Source organism: Choristoneura fumiferana, chromosome 3 (assembly GCF_025370935.1).
Source record: "Choristoneura fumiferana chromosome 3, NRCan_CFum_1, whole genome shotgun sequence".
In the NCBI taxonomy this organism is placed as follows: Eukaryota; Metazoa; Arthropoda; class Insecta; order Lepidoptera; family Tortricidae; genus Choristoneura; species Choristoneura fumiferana.
Window position 1 is genome coordinate 18,795,513 of NC_133474.1, and position 19,035 is coordinate 18,814,547.

Consider the following 19,035-nt stretch of genomic DNA (forward strand, 5'->3'; position numbering starts at 1 on the left):
AGTATTACTGACTGACTGAGCAAAACATAGGTATGAATATTTTATGAAATAATTAAGGTATTTGTAAATACTGTAAGTAAAGTACTGAAACTAAGTGAAGGGAAAGCCTTTAAGTGAAGCATAGGCGGTGACGCGATGAATTTCAGTCTATACTCGTATTACACAGCGTCCAGAAAATAAAACAAGACGAATATATGCTTTGACTGGCCACTATTCCGTATAATTTATTTTTTATTATTAATTCTGTGACAAATACCTAACAACATAACTTGCTCACATTCATTATCCTAAATTTTTCCTCTGAAAGCTTCAATTAGGCCAAAAGACACGAAAACGCTAAAATCAAAAGGAATCAATCAGTACGTTTTTGGCCCAAGGTCGGATTGTAACTTAATCCGACGCCGACCATTCAGCATTTAATCTTGAGAAACACCTAAACTTCGGCTAGCCTTTGTGAAAACACGCGTAACCACAAAGTAGAAAAAATATATAATAATCGGTGCGGTTTTTAAAATTTTGTTGATGACAAATTCCAAGAAAGAGAGAGTTTTTCTTAGAAGTCAAGGCGAATCAAATTTTTTTTAAATATATTTAAAAATATCGGAGATCAAGTTTTTTAAATGATTTTTTTTACCGAAAATACAAACTGAAATATAGATGCATAGAAAACCAGAAAAATAAGACCAGCGCTGGGAATCGAACCCAGGTTCTCGGCATATTTTTTTACTTTTTTTGCGAGCGGGTAAGCTCTCAAAAAAGCTCACTTCCGCCGATGGACACAGAACCATTGGTAGAAACGGTACATTTGCCTAATTTTTTTCAGTTTTTTTTTTCTTTGTTTGCCGTTACCTAAGCCTTTTAGATAGTTGGTAATAAGAATCAGCAATTATATCAATTAATACGGCAGATTCCTGGGTAATAAATATAATATTCCGTAATAATATACCGTTGGGGGAGAAAAGTCCTCGAGTGGCGACCACGAACCGGAAGACGAAGCGTTGGCAGGCCTCCCACCAGGTGGACTGACGACATCGTGAGGGTAGCGGGAAACCGGTGGATGCAAGTGGCGAGTTGTCGTTCATTGTGGCGTTCTAAGGGGGAGGCCTTTGTCCATCAGTGGACGTCTTCCGGCTGATGATGATGATGATGATGAAATATAATATTCAATTGAGTCCGTTAGTTATAGTATCAATCATCAGAAAATATGTATTGGACACTTTTCTCTTATCACTCAAAAAAACTTAACATAGACGAAGCGCATTCATCGCGTTCATGGCCGTGACGCAGGTACCCTACTTAAACCGTAACTATACTTATTTTATGATTGAAAGTGACAACTGTATGAAACTGAAAAAATAACCTAACTTAATTCAAATTCTCCAATGCCTACATTGGTGGGTAAAGGTCTCTTCATTGGTATTTCAAATGCTAATTAATACTCCTGAACGTATACATGTAGAATATACAACTCGAATTCACATTTTCGGAAACACATGAATAATTCTAAAGCCGTAATATAAGTCGTATCAATAAAAACATCGGTTAGGTATTGCGGTTCTGTCTTCCTTTCCAACATTTTAATTATTTCAGCTGAATGACATGTTACTTGTATATGAAACAAGTGAAAATGTACTAACTGTTCATTCGTATTGTGTAAAAGGTAGGTAATTCATTTCTAGTATTATTTTATCTTCAAATTGTTATTCTGTTGTTATTTTGTGAATGCCATTGCCATTTCGTTCCATTGTTCCGTTTTCTAGTAAATATTTAACAGTTAAGTGTCAGAATATGAATTTGAAACATCCAAACTTAATTTGGATTCCATTGTAATATCAAATTTAATTTTCGCAGGTCTAGATACTTGGCTTAGGAGAGGTTGATGAAATCCTAGTAATCCTACAAATATTATAAATTGCTAAAGTTTGTGAGTATGTGTGTATGTTTGTTTCTCTTTCACGCTGAAACAGCAAGACAAATTTTAATGAATTTTTAAATGTATGTAGCAGACATCTGGAATAACACAAAGGCTATTTTTTATCCCTGTATTATCACGATATCGGGATAAAATTTTGAAAGCTTTCATGTTAGTTCAAAAAAAAAACGTAATCGCCAACATACTCCGTTCAAACTGCGGTTTGGTATCAAGTTTTAGTATAAATTAAGTAAATAATTTGAGACTGAGAGAGTTACTGTCAAGATCACAATAAATTTCGTATGTACTCGTAGGCTGTAAATTTTCAAATCTTGCACGTCAAATGACACACTTCGAGTGATCGAATTGACTTGGAATATGTTATACATTATGTAATTATGATTGGTTTTTTGGAGTCTTTTTGTATTTTTTATTTCAACTCCAAATTTGTTACTTTTACGGGTATCCCGTGAAACCATATTGAAAATACAAACTTTTTACAACTTATTTCTACTATGCTACTTAAGCAGCATAAGTGGCATAGTATGCTGAAGTAGCATAGTAGAAATAAGCAACCTGAGATATGTATGCATAGGAAAAAATCGTGTCTAGATTCCTGTCCAGCAGTGGTGTAGGGGTTATAGCACGTAGCACGGATTGCTGAGGACCTGGGTTCGATTCCCAGTGCTGGTCTCTTTTTCTGGTTTTTTTGTGTCAGTTTTTATTTTCGATACATTATGTAGTTTGGACGACAATGTAAGTACACTCAACTGAATCATTTTTAGCTTTTATAATAGATTCCTTGTTTATTGAGTTTAAGGAACGGAAACATGAAAATAATTTTAGTATGTAGCATTTGTGCGAAACAAAATTAGTTTTTGTACTTATTGAGCATGTGGGGTACCCTAGCACCTTAAGTACAAAATTAAACCGAATCGCACATACATGAATGTAAATTCTAATTTTGATTTCTCACTCTCGCTTGTGATTTATGACAGAGAGAGGCTAATATATATGCATTAGGCAAGTAAGGCCTTTATTAAGCATCAGTGAGTTAAATTTACAAACATTTTGCTATTAAGCTGGTTGCTAGGCAATTACGTAGAGACGTAACGGTCGCGAGGGAAGTCAAACATGAATGCCTATGGTAGGTTATCGTTCAACGTTCTTTAAAGTCTGATTTAAAGAGGAAACAAAAATTGTAGCAAGAACTATTTGAAAATAACCAAATTTAACCTAAAAGTTCATTTTTATAACATTCTTTCTTGTTGAAAGTTTTCGATTATTGCTTTGTCGCGGAAGCTCGAAAATTAAACTTTAAAACAACGGAAATGGGAAGTGGGTAAAAGTTGACTTGCAAGATTGGTTGTTTTTTGTTTACATTGTTAGTTACAAGTAAAGATAATAATCATCATAATCATCATCATCTGGGACTACAATATACGTCCCACTGCACTACACTGCAGAGGCTTTGTAGACGTTTATCTACGAGTAGATACCATATTTCATCCAAATTCGTCCAACAAACATCTATCCATTCACACATCCATCCACGCATCCTCACAAACTTTTGTGTTTATAATATTATTAGGATAGTATTTTCAGTGTTCAGAAATTTCCATCGACATTTATACAGTGAAAATCAAAAACTAAAGTACTAACATCGAAAGCAAGCTCGTATTTTTAGTCTAACTTCCGTCGACCTTCAAACTTGCAGGTGGTAGGACCTTGTGCAAGGTCTGCCCGGACTGCCACCACTATCTTGCTCGCTAATCCTGCCGTGAAGCAGCAGTGCTTGCACTGATGTGTTTCGGCGTGGAGAGTAAGACAGCCGGTGATATTACTGGCACTTGAGGTATCCCATCTTAGGCCTCTAAGTTGGAAACGCATCTGCATACCATACGGTGATCTCTTACCATCAGGAGACCCACTTTCTCGTTTGCCTTACAGGCGAATAAAAAAAAAACTCCTCAAAGGAAAAAGTAATCAGGTATAGCAGTATTCATTAATTAACGTCTTGGTATCATTGATTAGCATCCCCACTCTAATTCACTTCCTTTTAGGACCGCCTGCGGATCTTTTGTTTATTCTTTCCAGAACCATCTTTATGGACCTTTTTCTTTTTAAAAATGGCAGCGATTTTGCACAGAATTGGAAATTAGTTTCTAATGGGCACTCACTTTTTCTCGGAATTAGTTGGTTACAATCACAAGTGCTCGCTCTTTTATCATTAAATATCAAAAAACGTGTCCGACACGCTCTTGGCCGGTGTTATAACGGTTTTTACCTACTGAGGTCCGGAATCCTAAGACCTTTATTTTTAGGCAAGACTGCAAACAAAAAGCCTTTGAATAATAGGACATTATTGAAATACTCGCACATCTTGCTAGCCAGCTGTCTCGAGAGGGATCTAAATTTAGATCTTGTCTTAGCTCTGAAAGGATATCGCGCGTATAATGGTATTGACATTCGTGATGAAATGATTTTCTAGTGTACTGTAAGCATCATAAAAAGGGGTTATATTTGAACATCGAAAGTTAAAATACCTACGAGCAAAATGTCGATGTTCAAAATTTCGAAAATTAAAATAACGAAAGGTTTATATCGTCGAATGGTTAGATAACCTACGTCCAATACATCGAAAATATATTTATCTAAAAAAGTGACGTCGAAAGATTTAAATATCGAAGTACAAAGTATCGAAGTACAGAGTATCGAATATTCTATGTATGAACTATCACGTGACAGGGTCGACGGAGCTCCACTTCGCGGAGCTCCTATTCCGCTCAGTTGAGGCGCTTCGCGCCTTGACGCAATACTGACCCAACCTAACCTATTGAACCTGAATTACCAAAAATATTTAGTTCGGTTAGGTTAGAACTGTGACCACAACAACGCACGAGCCGAAAATGAGTAGATTATGTAAAATAAATGCTATTAAGAGAAAGTAGCAATAAATAAAGCAGATTTGTATGTACGATATTTTAATTTTCGACATTCAGATATGTTGACATTATCAACTTAGATATATACATATATTGGCTATCGATATTTTTACTCATTCGATATTTTAATCAATCGACATTTCAATCTTAGAAATTTTGACAATAGGTATAACAACTTTCGATATTGTGATACAATCGATATTTTAATTTTCGATATTCAAATATGTAACCTAAAAAGGATATATAACGATGAGCTTAGCCTAATACCTACTCATTCTAATATAATGCATAACAAAGCTTATTATTAATTATTTATAGTTAATTTCACTTGCCATACCAACGTTTGACGTAAGATATAGGTAAACCTCGAAAAATTTTCATTCGCTTTTTTCCCACATGTTTTTTGTCCCACTGTGGTTTATTACTGATGCTTATTTTCACATTCGCGTTTTTCCCCTATTTTTACCGACACAAAAACAGTGTCGACGGAGCTAACGCGGAGCTCCTACTTTTGTGTGGTTTCGGCTCTTCGGGCCGATGCAAAATTAACTTAGCCTAAACCTACGTATGTTTAATTCATGATCTAACTAGACATAATATTACTTGCGAAAATGTAATGACAAAGAAAAGCCACAAAAACGCTTAATATTTAACCACCAGCGTCCGACATTATGTTTAAGTAAAACTACATCTCAATTGTACCTCACGAGGCAGCACATCCCAACGGATACAGGAAACAGGCTGCCGGCAGCGCCTCGGCTGATGTATTTCCATTTTTAGAACACCATATTACTATTTATACTTTAAAAGCTTGTCTAGAAAAAACTAAGGGAAAAGCGCAACGAGAGGCGACAATTTTCTTTGATAACTTAAGGATTCTACTCGTATAGAAACATGATACGATATAGTGTCCTGCTACGACATGGTATTGTTTCACGATGCAACGTCGTGTCGTGAGAAATCACGGTGCAAGCCTTTGTAAATTTTCGCGATACGAAGTCGTATCGTCTTTAGTTTGAGGGGAGTTTGAGGGATAGTCCGGGCATACGAAAATACATTTTCAGTATCGTTTAGTTTATAATAAGGTAATCCCGATTTTTATCCTAATATACAGAAAGTGGACTACCCTCCTATAATATATTTAAATATAGTTTATACGGGCTTTGCGTTCTGCAAATGTTATTCGGTCCTTTCAAAACACAGGTGAAATTTAATGTTGGTAGGAATAGGAAATTCTTGAAATTATATTTGTATGTATAATCATCATTGTATCAAAATGGGTCGTTCAAATCCAATTATTGTTTTTTGAATTTACCTGGAAACTTCAAATGCAATTCTATTTCAGTACAATTTAATTACCATAACATAACATTTTGTACATTTTGAAGTGAGGTATGGTTTGTGTTTACACATTATTTAAATGTATTTTATCAAATCAATACATCTTTTAAAAAGGTCGTTACTCAAAATCAATAACTTTTCTGAGTGAACTTTATGATTATTATTTCAAAAGTCAATTTTGTTGAAACGTATTCATTTGATTTAAGATATTTTTTCACAGTAGTGACGAAGTCCAGTGAAATAGCTTACAAAACGCAGCTAGGTACTATTCCGAATTGCTTTACCACATTTGGAATATGTCCGCACCTTGGTCACCACAGTGCCATAATTGAAACTTTGTATTTATGACTAATATAAATATTCATCGAGCAAAATTCCACACAGCACCTCCCACGGGTAGTACCAACACACCGAGCGTCATACGCGTCTGAAATCGACCCCCAATTACGTTCATCTCTGAAACCCCCTGACACCAAAGGGAGCCACTTTTGTATAAAAATGTAGATAACGGGCGCCCGATCGGCAAAGGTCACCTCTTTGATAAAGGCCTCGAATCAAGCAGACGTCATAAAAATAGAAATGCTTGGATATTTTGTACGTGGATTTTTCACAGAATGTATGACGTGACGTGACAGTGAATAAATGATTGATAGTAATATATAAACATGTTATTTAAATGGAATATCGATGTTAAATATGTAGACGGCTACACATCTGAAACATAAAGATTATGAGAGGGCTTCTCAATTGATTTTTCGTCTTTAAAAGACCAACTTATGCCGTGCAAAGAATTGAGAATCTTATAAGACTTTCACTTATATAGTATCTTAGTAGAAAATAAATAAATTGTTCTATTATTTAGAAGCTATAGGTAATTTCTGAATGCGAGTAAACGTTGTATATATTTTTCTTTTTCTTTGCAAGGCAGAATTTTTGCAAATGTGCCTATGTTAGGTTAAAAAGCGATATTATACGTACTTGGTTTCATCTATGTAGACCGCTTCTAGTACTTTAGCAGCGTATTGTAGGTTTTTCTGTAGTGTTTCTGCTGATATTTCGCCTCTGTTTAATTGTCTAAGGAGATAGCGTAATCTGTGAACAAAGATACAAATATTTTAAACAAAACAATGAAACCGTTAAAAAGCAATAAGTACCTACAACAGCATGGTAAACACTCCCGAACTCAATCGACACGAAACCCCATCTCGAATAGACCGCAATGATAATAAACTCGAATAGTCCAATAAAAAGCGGGAAGCAATAAAACTGAGAAAAAAAAAACAATCCGGACTATTCGTTTTCATTTGCGAGACTCAATCGATTCAGTGGAATGCCCGCAAAGGGCCGCTTTCACGGAGCCTATTGTTCTGAGGATATAGTGGGAAGTTAATTTAGATTAATATTCTAAGCGTTGGCCGTGAAAAACTACTCTGTTCGTTAGTGGCCGCTTACCACATACAAAATAAAGCGAGTTTGTTGGAAAGAGGTACAAAGAAAGGGGTTGAAAGACCCCTGCCCGATTTGCATCAACACAGAGTTCTCTCTAAAATCGAGAAATTCACGATAGCATATCTCTAAAAAATCGCAATACATCGCTCCGAACCGTTGTGAAGATCCACTGTGTTCATGCATGAAGAAATATAAAACGTAACGGATAGATTAATCGGGCGTTGTGTACTTTTTTTGTATTTTGGCCGTGCTGTCTTAAACTTTCGTGATTTTCGCATTTACCTCGACGTTTCGGCAACATTACAGTGGCCGTGGTCACGAGTAGGCTAAAGTGTGGGGTGTCAATTCTGCCTAGCAGCAGGTAAATATTACTATTATTGATAAGCCCTGTGCGTGGTATTTTGACTATAAGCCCTGCTAAGTTTAAAGACACTTACGACGTTTTTATTGAAGTTAAATCGGATTATGACAGTACCTGCAAATAATTGTATTTTTGCAGCCTGATCATGTTTTCAATCTGATTCAACTTCGAAAATAACGGATAAATTTATCAGTATAGTTAAATTATTGATTATACCGAAAAAATCGGCATCCTGGCTTTTCCTGGGATCCTGGATTTTGGTATAATTTACGACAATCCTGTAGATCCCTACAGTACAATACAAGCAAAAGTTTAACACAGCCGTATTCTTGAAATTTATACCTCTACAGCTGGGCGGAGCGCTAGGGTTGGCGTCTACAAAAATTAAAACAGACGTGTGTAGATTTTTATTGTATGTGTGTAGTTTTTGGGGTAGGGATAAAACATATGTTAATTATTAACATATGGTAATAGAAAAAGAATTGCGTCGATTGCGGCAAGATCGAAACGACTTGTTGTTGAATTTTAGCACATACATTTTTTTTCATTCTTATGAAGAGTTATTATTGAGCGCTATAGCCACGTTACGGAATCGAAACGGGGGCGAATAGAGCGGGCGGCGCGGCACAGCACTCGACCAGCGACCGGACTGCGCGGCGCGCGGCGTGGCACTGCGTAGTTTTGTCTTGCGAAGATTGGTTAGCGGCCGTGTAAATGACGCTTGGCTGTGTGCGTGCGTCAATTCGGGCGCTAGTATGAAGTCAAATTACTGCCTATTACTTGTATTGTGCCTACAGATTAAGTTAGGTTAGTTTTATGTCAATCCTAAAGTACTTAAAGTTTAAAAAATTCGTGCGTCCATACGAAAAATTTGAGGACTGAATCATTTGGCAAAAATATTTGTGGTTAAAAATGAGAGAACCGATAAAAAATCATGTTAAAAGTCTCCATTTATACATTTATATTTCGTATTGCTAGTGTTCCTGTTTTTCCACGAACTTAGAGCCAAAGGAGCAAGCAAGTAGGTGACCTTATTTGTGGCAATGATGACCCGATTAACCAATAATTATAATCATTCAAGCACCTTGATTATTAGAAACAGATTAATTTATCCCGATCAACTCGACATTATGCATTAGGTGCAATTAGTTGGCCATCCAATTACCAGAGTAATCCGCGGTTCATGAAACGGTGCTAGTCGCATGGCTTGCTTAGTGGCTTTAGCTCTGCAAATTATGCTACAATAGTTAATGGGATAATCCATTTTAATTTGTTACGAGTATTACTGTTGTATTTAAGAGTATTGAGATTGGAAAGAAAGAAATATTAATTTTGGTTCCATAAGCACCACCACGGGGTTTCTCTGCGGTAGGCCTCTAACAAGATGGAGCGACGACCTGGTTTAGATCGCGGGATCGCGTTAGATGCGGAAAGCACAAGACCGGTCTGAGTGGAGAGCCTTGGGGAGCCCTTGTCCAGCAGTGGACGTCTTTCGGCTGACATGATGATGATGATGATGATGAAGCTATAGGTTTCAAACTTTAAAATTTCGCCATGCAAGTACTAGTTTATGATATTCATCGTTTTTTGGACCCATTAAGTGGTAAAATTTGGGATGAAATATTAAATATACGAAATAGAGATATACTTTTATCTATTTCTGTGTGGATTAATCGTGGACATAACACATTATCTTAGATATACCACAATTGAGGCTCTTCATTATGTTATCCCCTATATTTCTGTGTTTATTGTAAAAGCACTATTTATTATTATTTTTATTCGACTGGATGACATGTTATGTTCTAACGTATGTGTTACTAATATAGTAGGTGCGTAGTCTTCATCAATCATTAATGGACAGTCTTCGCATGGCTGATAATTTTTATCATAAATCTTCTGGCACGTGTAGGTCTATTTTGATATTTATTTATTTATTTAGTTATTTAAGGTTCACCAACAATTGTTAACACAAGATACATCAAAAAATTGCTGCACGCATGAACATGTTGAACTGAGTGTCACAATCACTTATAGGTAAACACCGCATGCAAAACAAACGTGAAGCTTAAAAACTAAATTCAAATAAGTATTTAAATTATGTTCTCAAAGAAAACAAACACAAGAAACTAAGCAAAGTATACTAGGACGAGTGACCTAAATTATTTTAGAATATTACTGATTAGTGATTGATATTCAATTTAACATAGCATTCACGCTGTTTACAAAAGCATTATTAAAATCTCACGAGTTTCAATTTTTTTTTTGTTTTCTAAACATTGGCTGTGCATATTTATTTTCGTAAAATAATCATCATCATCCACTGCTGGATAGAACGCCACAATGAACGACAACTTGCCACTTGCATCCACCGGTTTCCCGCTAACTAGTCCACCTGGTGTGCCAACGCTTCACTCGAGGACACATCTGTTCTTCGAGCGATGTTGCCCATTGCCACTAAATTCAATGTCCTTTAGTTACGATTTCCGTACCGGAAACTCAATCATAAAAATAATAATGGCCTAAAACTTATTCTTGCAACGGAAAAATTATCTTCAACGAAAACCACAATCAGCAAATTACGTAAGTACCTAAAGTGATTACCGAAGGTAAATCATTAAACAAAACGGCACGAGTGGCCGTGCTACCGGAAAATTTTAATCTTTTATTTCCGAAGAAATGATTGGTAAGACAGTTTCACGATAAAAATGCCCTATTACGTTTTATTGAAGGGACTAACCTAACCAGATCCGGCAGTAGTAGACTTGGATGAGCAAGGTCCGCCCGGATTGCTACCACCATCTTGCTCGCTAATCCTGAAGCAGCAGTGCTTGCACTGTTGTGTTTCGGCATGGAGAGTAAGACAGTCGGTGAAATTATTGGCACTTGAGGTATCCCATCTTAGGCCTCTATGTTGGCAACGCATCTGCAATACCCCTGATGTTGCAGATGTTTATGGGCGGTGGTGATCTCTTACTATCAGGAGACCCATTTGCTCGTTTGCCATCCAGTCTAATAATAAAAAAAAAGTTCTACTTCATCATTATAATAGTCGTTAGCCGAAAGACGTCCACTGCTGGACATAGGCTTTCCCTTATCATTGTTCACAATTATAGGTCCTTCGCACCGGACTCTTCCGACCCTCACTAGATCATCAGTCCATCTTCGGGAGGGCCACCTGCATCTACATGGTCGCCGTTCAACGATATATTGGCCCCAATAGCCATCAGCTCTTCGAGCAATGTGCCATGCCAGCCCACTTCAACATCAATTTGGCAGCTCTTCGGGCTTATATTAGCTTTTCTGCGAATGCCCTTATTCCTGATTCAATCTCGCAGAGAAACCCCGATTATAATTCACGGGGAGGAGAGAGGGAATTGACATAATCATCGAGCTTGTCAGGCGGGTCGGTGATAACAGAATATTACTGTAGAAAATTTGTGAATCGTTGGTAATTTTTTACTGAGCTATACACAGAAAGGCACTTACTTAATATAATTGAAAAACCGGTCTGTACCTGCCGTTATTGAGTTCCTGGGAATATATTAATCCTTTTTAAGTAATTAATTTATTTTATGTGTATTAAACGGGCATTTGCATGATTTTAATCATAGATCACCGTATAGACAGCCGATCACCGCTGTTTTGGTGATAAGGTTGAGATTTGAATGGCTTGAATTTGTTGGATTATTAAAAGAAATACGTGTAGTTCGATCGAGTTTAATTTGCGACTGCCCTATGCTAACAAATCATCTGACGTGCCTCTGGACACGTATTATACTTAGTTATAGATAGGTTTACATTTGCAACAACAACCGCCTAGACAATGATGTTTAACAAAATGGAGCAATCAGCCGTAGGCATTTTTAATTTTTCATTACAACGAACGCGTTCTTTGTGTAAATGTGATAATGGTGTAGTAGAAAACAGACCTTCAGTTTAACAAAACATTTGCAAAATTAGAAGTAAGAACGCTCGTTGTTTCCAGTGTGTCATTGTTTCATCTGAGATTCCATTCGCTTACTTTGACAAAAGCGAAAAGATATGAAAACAAAATTTCTGAAGCCTGAAAATATTTGTCAAAAAATATTTAATCGTGCTACGAGTATAAACAATTGCGGAAATTGCCTTCCAAAATTCATAACCGTCAACCGAAGATGACGACCAAATAGCCTACTTGTTACAGAACTTGACTACGAATCTTGGTGTTTCGGGCATGATCGCCGGCCTGGGCACCATGTTAAAATTATTGATTGATTTAAGCGAATACTTTGCGAGTGTCCCATACATTTTTTGTAATGTTGTAATTGTAATCTTAATTGCTGCGCCCAACAGGCGATCTCCTAGTTTAAGTCACACCACCTGTAAAACCATTATGTGCAATAAATATTGAGTATTGAGTAATGATGATTGTAACGGAAAATCATAGTAGCTTTGTGCAGTTCTTGTTCAATATATATTTAAGGGTGTATTTATCAATTTAGGTATGTTTATCCATTAGGTCTTAGTAGATAAGTACCTTATAGTAGTTTTGCTTTGTTTGGAACTAGATTAATTGATGTCGATTATCCTACCGTTTTCACTTACTATTTTTTAGTCTACCCTACTTATGTCTTCGAACTCTAGTGTCCCTAGATATATTTGAAGATTAAAGATCTCCTGATATTTCGGCGCAGTTGCATGCATTATGATCACGCAAAAATAGTGGTCACGTGTAGGTAGGTAAGTAGTTATAGAAAGAAAGAAAAAAGAAAGATTAATTTCGGTTCTATCAATATCCCTTAAGCCGAGTTTAGACTTGCAAGAAAAATCGTGCAAGTTGCATTACACTGCAAGGCCGTAAAGCCAACGAGTTGGTATTGGTCAATCGAGCGCCGCGATGTAATGCAAGTTGCACGATTTTTCTTGCAAGTCTAAACTCGGCTTAACAATAATACAACTAAAAAATAGCAGTAAAACTAAATTAAGTGGTGAAACGAAAGGACACCAAAAAGGGTCTCCACGCAGCATGTGTTACTATACGTTATGTGCAGCAACGTTGGTTTTCTGTGGAGACCAAAATTTATACTATGTATGCATGGACTAGTTCTCTTGCCCCAGTCGAAAGGAAAAAAAGCCAATCAAGGATACAGTGACTGTAATAAGCACACTTGTGCTAACTCGGGGCACGTTCTAGGGATTTGATATCGATAAAAAAGATGTCGATATTGTATTAATCACATGTATTTAATACACAGCGTGTATTTTTGATACTACCTGAAACTTTAAGGGCAGTTAGTGACGACCCTAATAATCACATTTTATTATGTTTTAGAATAGAATAGAATAGAAAATTTATTTATTTGGTGTTAAAAAAGTTTGTACAGGAAATCTTAATCTAAATACAACAGTAATTAACAAAACACCAAAATGGATCATCATCATCATCATCATCCCAGCCTTTATACGTCCCACTGCTGGGCACAGGCCTCCTCTCAGAACAAGAGGGCTTGGGCCGTAGTTCCCACGCGGGCCCAGTGCAGATTGGGAACTTCACACGCACCATTGAATTGCTTCGCTGGTTTGTGCAGGTTTCCATAAAAACCTTCTGACAATAACGAACACAACAAAAAAATAATTAGCGAAATTAGTCCAGCCGTTCCCGAGTTTTGCGCTTAGCAAAACATTTTACGATTCATTTTTATTTATATAGATAGATGGAAGTGAGAATGAAATTCTCCAAAATGGTCATTCGAGTCCGACACCCGTTAAGTTATCACTGTTCATTTACGGTGCGTCTGTTCGTCCGGAACCCGCCTTTATTCTGTTCAAATCAACCAGAATAATTCATTTGGCGATAAAAATGGAATGAAAATATCCGGCACCTAGCCCCCGCACAAACGTATACCGAAACTGAAGGATTTTTTTATTACAATGTACTGATGTACATACCTATGGTTCGCGACATCCTTGGCTGCGCGTATTCAGGTGTAGCATTGTTGTTATCGTGTCTAAGTATATTAAATTCTTGTTCGCTTTGGATTTGTAATATTTCCGCGAAATAAGATGCTTCACGCCATTTTGACCTTGAATTTGCATAATATTGAGTTGAGTTATATCCATCCATCCATACTTACTATACTTACTAATATTATAAATGCGAAAGTGTGTTTGTACCCATGTTTTTGTGTTTGTCAGTCTTTCACGCCGTAACGGAGCGACGGGTCGACGAGATTTTTGGCATAGAGATAGTTTATGGGTCCGAGACTGACATAGGCTACTTTTTTCCCGGAAAAATGCACAGTTCCCGAGGGAACAGCGCGCGATAACCGAATACCACGCGGGCGGAGCCGCGGGCAAAAGCTAGTTCAATAATAAAATTATTAAGTATAAGTAATTTTATTTTTGGAGACCTTTAATTCTCAACTACTCGTACAACACGCAACGATTAATGAGGGTAAATCAAGCAGGGGTCTTAACAACAATAACAATTGCAAATTCTTTAGTGTATCCGTGATGCATGTAATTAAGTCGAAATATCTGGAGCTCACTAAAGGGCAACACACACAGAAAGCGTGCGCGGGTCGTGTCGTGTCCGCCGCGTGAGCCGCGCGGTTCGTTGTATTCACACAGAGAGCGGGTCGGACCCGCGACGGGCCCGCAGCGGCTATCAATGTTGCCAGTTTAGTGACTTAGTCCCTAGAAGTGACGACTTTTGCTTAATCTTAGCGACCGCAAAAAGTTTTGACGAATAAAATGGCGACTTGGAGTAAAATAGAATAAATAGAATAGAAACGTTTATTCGCTAATTCGAAAATACATATTATAAGTAAGTACACAAAATAAAACAACCATAAAATAAATATTAACGACAGTTTTGCGAAATCGCGAACGGTCTCAGCTCAGCATAGTGTTGCCGTAGAGGCCAACGCTGGTCTTCCGCTGAGACCGCTTGCGATCTTCACGGAAGGCGACATAAATTCAAAAGTAAATCTAAAAAGAAACAAATAGAAGTAAATAATTTAATAAAAATAATACAATAATGAAACAAACAGAACGCAAACCAGACAAAAGACACGTGCACAAGAATAAATTATAAACATCACAGTAAAAGAAAGAGACGACACACCACTCAACCATCCATAGACCACAGACGTCGATACACATTAAAACAGTTCTAGAACCAATAATAGATACGAATTTTTGACAACTCGACACAGAATTATACAGTGCCGCGAGATATATGTGGAAAACGACAAACGCGCTTGCGCACCAAGGTCAAACTTTATTTGCTTACTTAATTAAATCAATTTATGTAATAATGGCGATGGATGAAATTTTAAAAGTGGCTGATTTTTTTTTATCGACAGGAATAAGCTTATACTAGCCAATGGAAAAAATATCAGATTTTCTGTAGTACCAATTAATAAAAAAATAAAATACTAAAATTTTATTCTCGCCAAAATGAACTAGTTACTGCGCATGAATACGACTTTAGGGTTCCGTAGCCAAAATGGCAAAAACGGAACCCTTATAGTTACGCCATGTCTGTCTATCTGTCTGTCCGTCCGCGGCTTTGCTCAGGGACTATCAATGCTAGAAAGCTCTAATTTTGCACGATATAAATGAAAACTATCCCGACAATTGTAAAATGAAAAATTAAAATATAATTTTTTTTGGTCCCATAGACGTAAAGTACGGGTTTTTTTTCTCATCCAACCCTATAGTGTGGGTCGTTTAAATTAAACCATTAGGGGGTTACTAAGACGATTTTTCGGTGTGGTGATTTGTTTTGCGAAATATTCAACTTAAAGTACAAATTTCATTAAAATCGAGTTTTAGGGTTTTTTAACTTAAGCATTAGGGATAAATATGTTTGAGAGTTGGTAACTCTGCGCTTGGCCCGCGCGCTGTTTGTGACGACGGGCGACGGGCGCGGGGCCGCGCACGACCCGCGCCCGCGCCCGCGTTCTGTGTGAAGGCGTCCATATACCGCCATGCAAATACGCCCGTCGCGGGCCGCGCACGACCGCGCCCGCTCTTTGTGTGTGTTGCCTTAAATCTCTCATCTACATCATATTAAATTAATTTTAAGTTTCAAAAACTTAAAATGTACAGCCCTGAAATAGACGCACGAAAACACAGCGGAACCCTTGTAATAGTGTCTCAATGACTTCTTATTAGGCATATTTGACGAACACCTAACAGCAAAGTTTTTTTTTTAATTTTAGTTGATAACTTTTATAAAACGTTTTAAACTTTCGTAATTTTCACCCATAGCGTCTGTGTGTTTAACGCGAAAAGTCCTATTTGTGGTATTCTTACGACAATTTTTATGTTTGCAGACATTAATCTACTTTCGAAGTGTACTGGGTCAAAGGTGTCCGTGGGCGAATATTCGAGCGTTTTGACCGCGCGGTCAAACGTCATTAACGTTGCACGTTTATTATAGCACAACGGAAAGACTAGTCACAAGAACATGAAACACGCTAAATTTAGCATCGGTATTGTCTGATATTTTCATAAAAAACTACCCTGGGCATTACCTCTTTTAATAACACCTGCGAAGACACTAATGACAAGAAAAAAACGCTGCAAAAACGCTGAATATTCGCCCTCCTACAGTTTGCCGATGAAACTTTTTTACAGGAGTATTCAGTCAAATTAACCCGACCACCTGCTACAGCAAAAAATATGCATTTTTGTGATCTGAATTAGTCATTTTTTTATTTTTTATTTTATTTTAAGATATCCTGGATATCCCGTATTACGTTTAACAGTTTAATATCTAATCCCCTTACTATTTCGAGAGAGACACTTTCCGAGAGCCTGTGAATGAGATGCAGAGCCATTCGCACCGTCTCTTTTTAACCTCGTCCTAAACCGCGTGACAGAAAGAAGTGGTGTAAACAACTGAGATTCCGAGTGAGTTAGGCCTCAGGTGCCTTATTGTCTAGTCTAGTACTAAATTTCACCACTAGTAGAAAAAGATAGTGAAGTGCGATCGCGAGCGCCCGGCCTATAGACAATACGGCCATAGGTCTGTGTTCGACCCGAGTCTAGCAAGCCATTCATTGAACTCTTGGATCTTCGTGCGAGGCACCTTGCTTAGGTACTAAAAATTATAAAATTTACTGTAAGAACGTTTTGAGGTGGGTTGAGAATTAAATAGTAGGGCACAGTTCCGGTGTACGTAGCAAGAACTGTGTAATAAGTGGTAATAACTTGTAGTATTAGCAACTCACCTAAGTGCGGCCTTGTCGCATGCGTCAGGCGTGTCGACGGCGGGCAAGTGTTCAGTGTCTAGACTGATCTGGTCTAGTTGCTCGTCAGTGGGGGTGGGGCAGCTTTCGCTCTTATGCCGGCTCGAGGAGCGCCGGACTATTGTGAGCCCGCCTTGCTCTGTTGACAATGAATGACTCTTTAAAACTCCTGCAACCCTGGTAGCTGCACAACTGAATTAGAAAAACATAAGGACAAAAATGAAGAGTATATCGGAATCCAAAGAACACAGACAAAATAATACACGTCCAGGTAAATTATGAAATTTTCAAAACACATTCCAAAGAAAGTTGCATTTGCAAAAAAATAAGAAAATACTTCAGCAAAGATAATTTTGTTTCTCGTTGCGCTAAAAATTCAAAGAGAGTTGTTTTTACTACGGAACAATTCATGTCGCACGCGATTGTTAAAGTTTCAAAGGGGAATTCAGAAGTCTCGGAACAGTTTTTGTTACCAGTGGAAATATTAGTAGAAACGCTAGTTTATTTATACGAAGTCGTTTGTTTTAAAATACTAGCAATAAAACACGGACCAAATTTACAGTAGAAGTCATGCGAAATAAAAAAATGTTTTTTTTTTTTTTTTATAAAAGAACTCTGTGCCATTCCTTCGTCTCAAAATTAAACCACGCTCAGTAGGCAAATGTACTCGTACACTAGACTGGTTGAACCGAAAAGAGTCTGTTATTATGCATCTAAACTGACTTTAAACTTTATTATTCATATTATGCAAATAATTATATTCCCTTTCACCAATACTTCATTATGCAGTTCAATCTCTGCAGCGACATTATGTTCTGATTAGTTACTACTTCGATTCCTATTGAAATGGGCTCAAAAGGCTATGTAGCTACATCAGTAGACTATCTATGCTACCCAAGCTATGAGAGCCTAGCTTGCCGTTTGCTGCCGAAGCAGATTGCTTCATTCTCTTCGCTTTTGCAGTATAATTGTGCATTATAACAGTAGCCATGCATTCTGTTCATTTTAATAGGATAGATATTCAATACAGTTTATACTTATTATTTCTCCTCGAGAGGTCATATGTTAAGTGGTCTACCACGACGTTTAACTAATTCCTACAATGGGACCAAAAAAAATCTTGAAACCTCGTGACGACGGTCTTAAACCTAGTAATTTTAAGCACACAATACAAAAAGTGCACAAGTTTTAATATGGGCCAATTATTTCCTGGAAAATTACGTGATATTTGGTTTGTGCCACGTAATTACACTGCACACTTACTAATTTTGTCACGACTTTTATTTTCTTATTATGTACCTTGCTTGTACTATTTATTCGTTAGTTGTTATTTTTCCTCACTATAGGGAAGCAAGGATAGAAGAAGTCCTAAATAATTCAATCATCATCCCAGCCTATATACGTCCCACTGCAGGGCACAGGCCTCCTCTCGTAATGAGAGGGCCTGGGCAGTAGTTCCCACGCAGGCCAATGCGGATTGGGAACTTCACACACACCGTTGAATTGCTTCGCAGGTTTGTGTGCAGGTTTCCTCACGATGTTTTCCTTCACCGTAAAGCTCGTGGTAAATTTCAAATGTAATTCCGCACATGAATTTCGAAAAACTCAGAGGTGCGAGCCGGGTTTGAACCCACGATCCTCTGCTTGAGAGGCCATAGGTCAAACCACTCGGCCACCACGGCTCTCCTAAATAATTAATTATAATTTTTTTAATCTTATTTAAATTGTATTATTTCTTTTGTTTATTCTATTTTTTGTACAGAATTAAAATTGTTTCTGAGTTTC

The 19,035-nt window shown here is 37.3% G+C and overlaps 1 protein-coding gene across 12 annotated transcripts in view; it reads right to left on the minus strand.

The window, feature by feature from the left end:
* The window catches only part of LOC141426873 (dual specificity calcium/calmodulin-dependent 3',5'-cyclic nucleotide phosphodiesterase 1A-like), a 348,580-nt gene that overhangs the window by 33,800 nt on the left and 295,745 nt on the right, over positions 1-19,035 (minus strand). For all 12 annotated transcript variants that reach the window (XM_074086107.1, XM_074086111.1, XM_074086109.1 and 9 more), the window contains 2 exons: positions 17,233-17,389; positions 7,177-7,290 (listed from right to left, as the gene is read on the minus strand). In XM_074086107.1, coding sequence (XP_073942208.1) covers positions 7,177-7,290; positions 17,233-17,389 — 271 coding nt within the window. The remainder of the gene's footprint in view (positions 1-7,176; positions 7,291-17,232; positions 17,390-19,035) is intronic.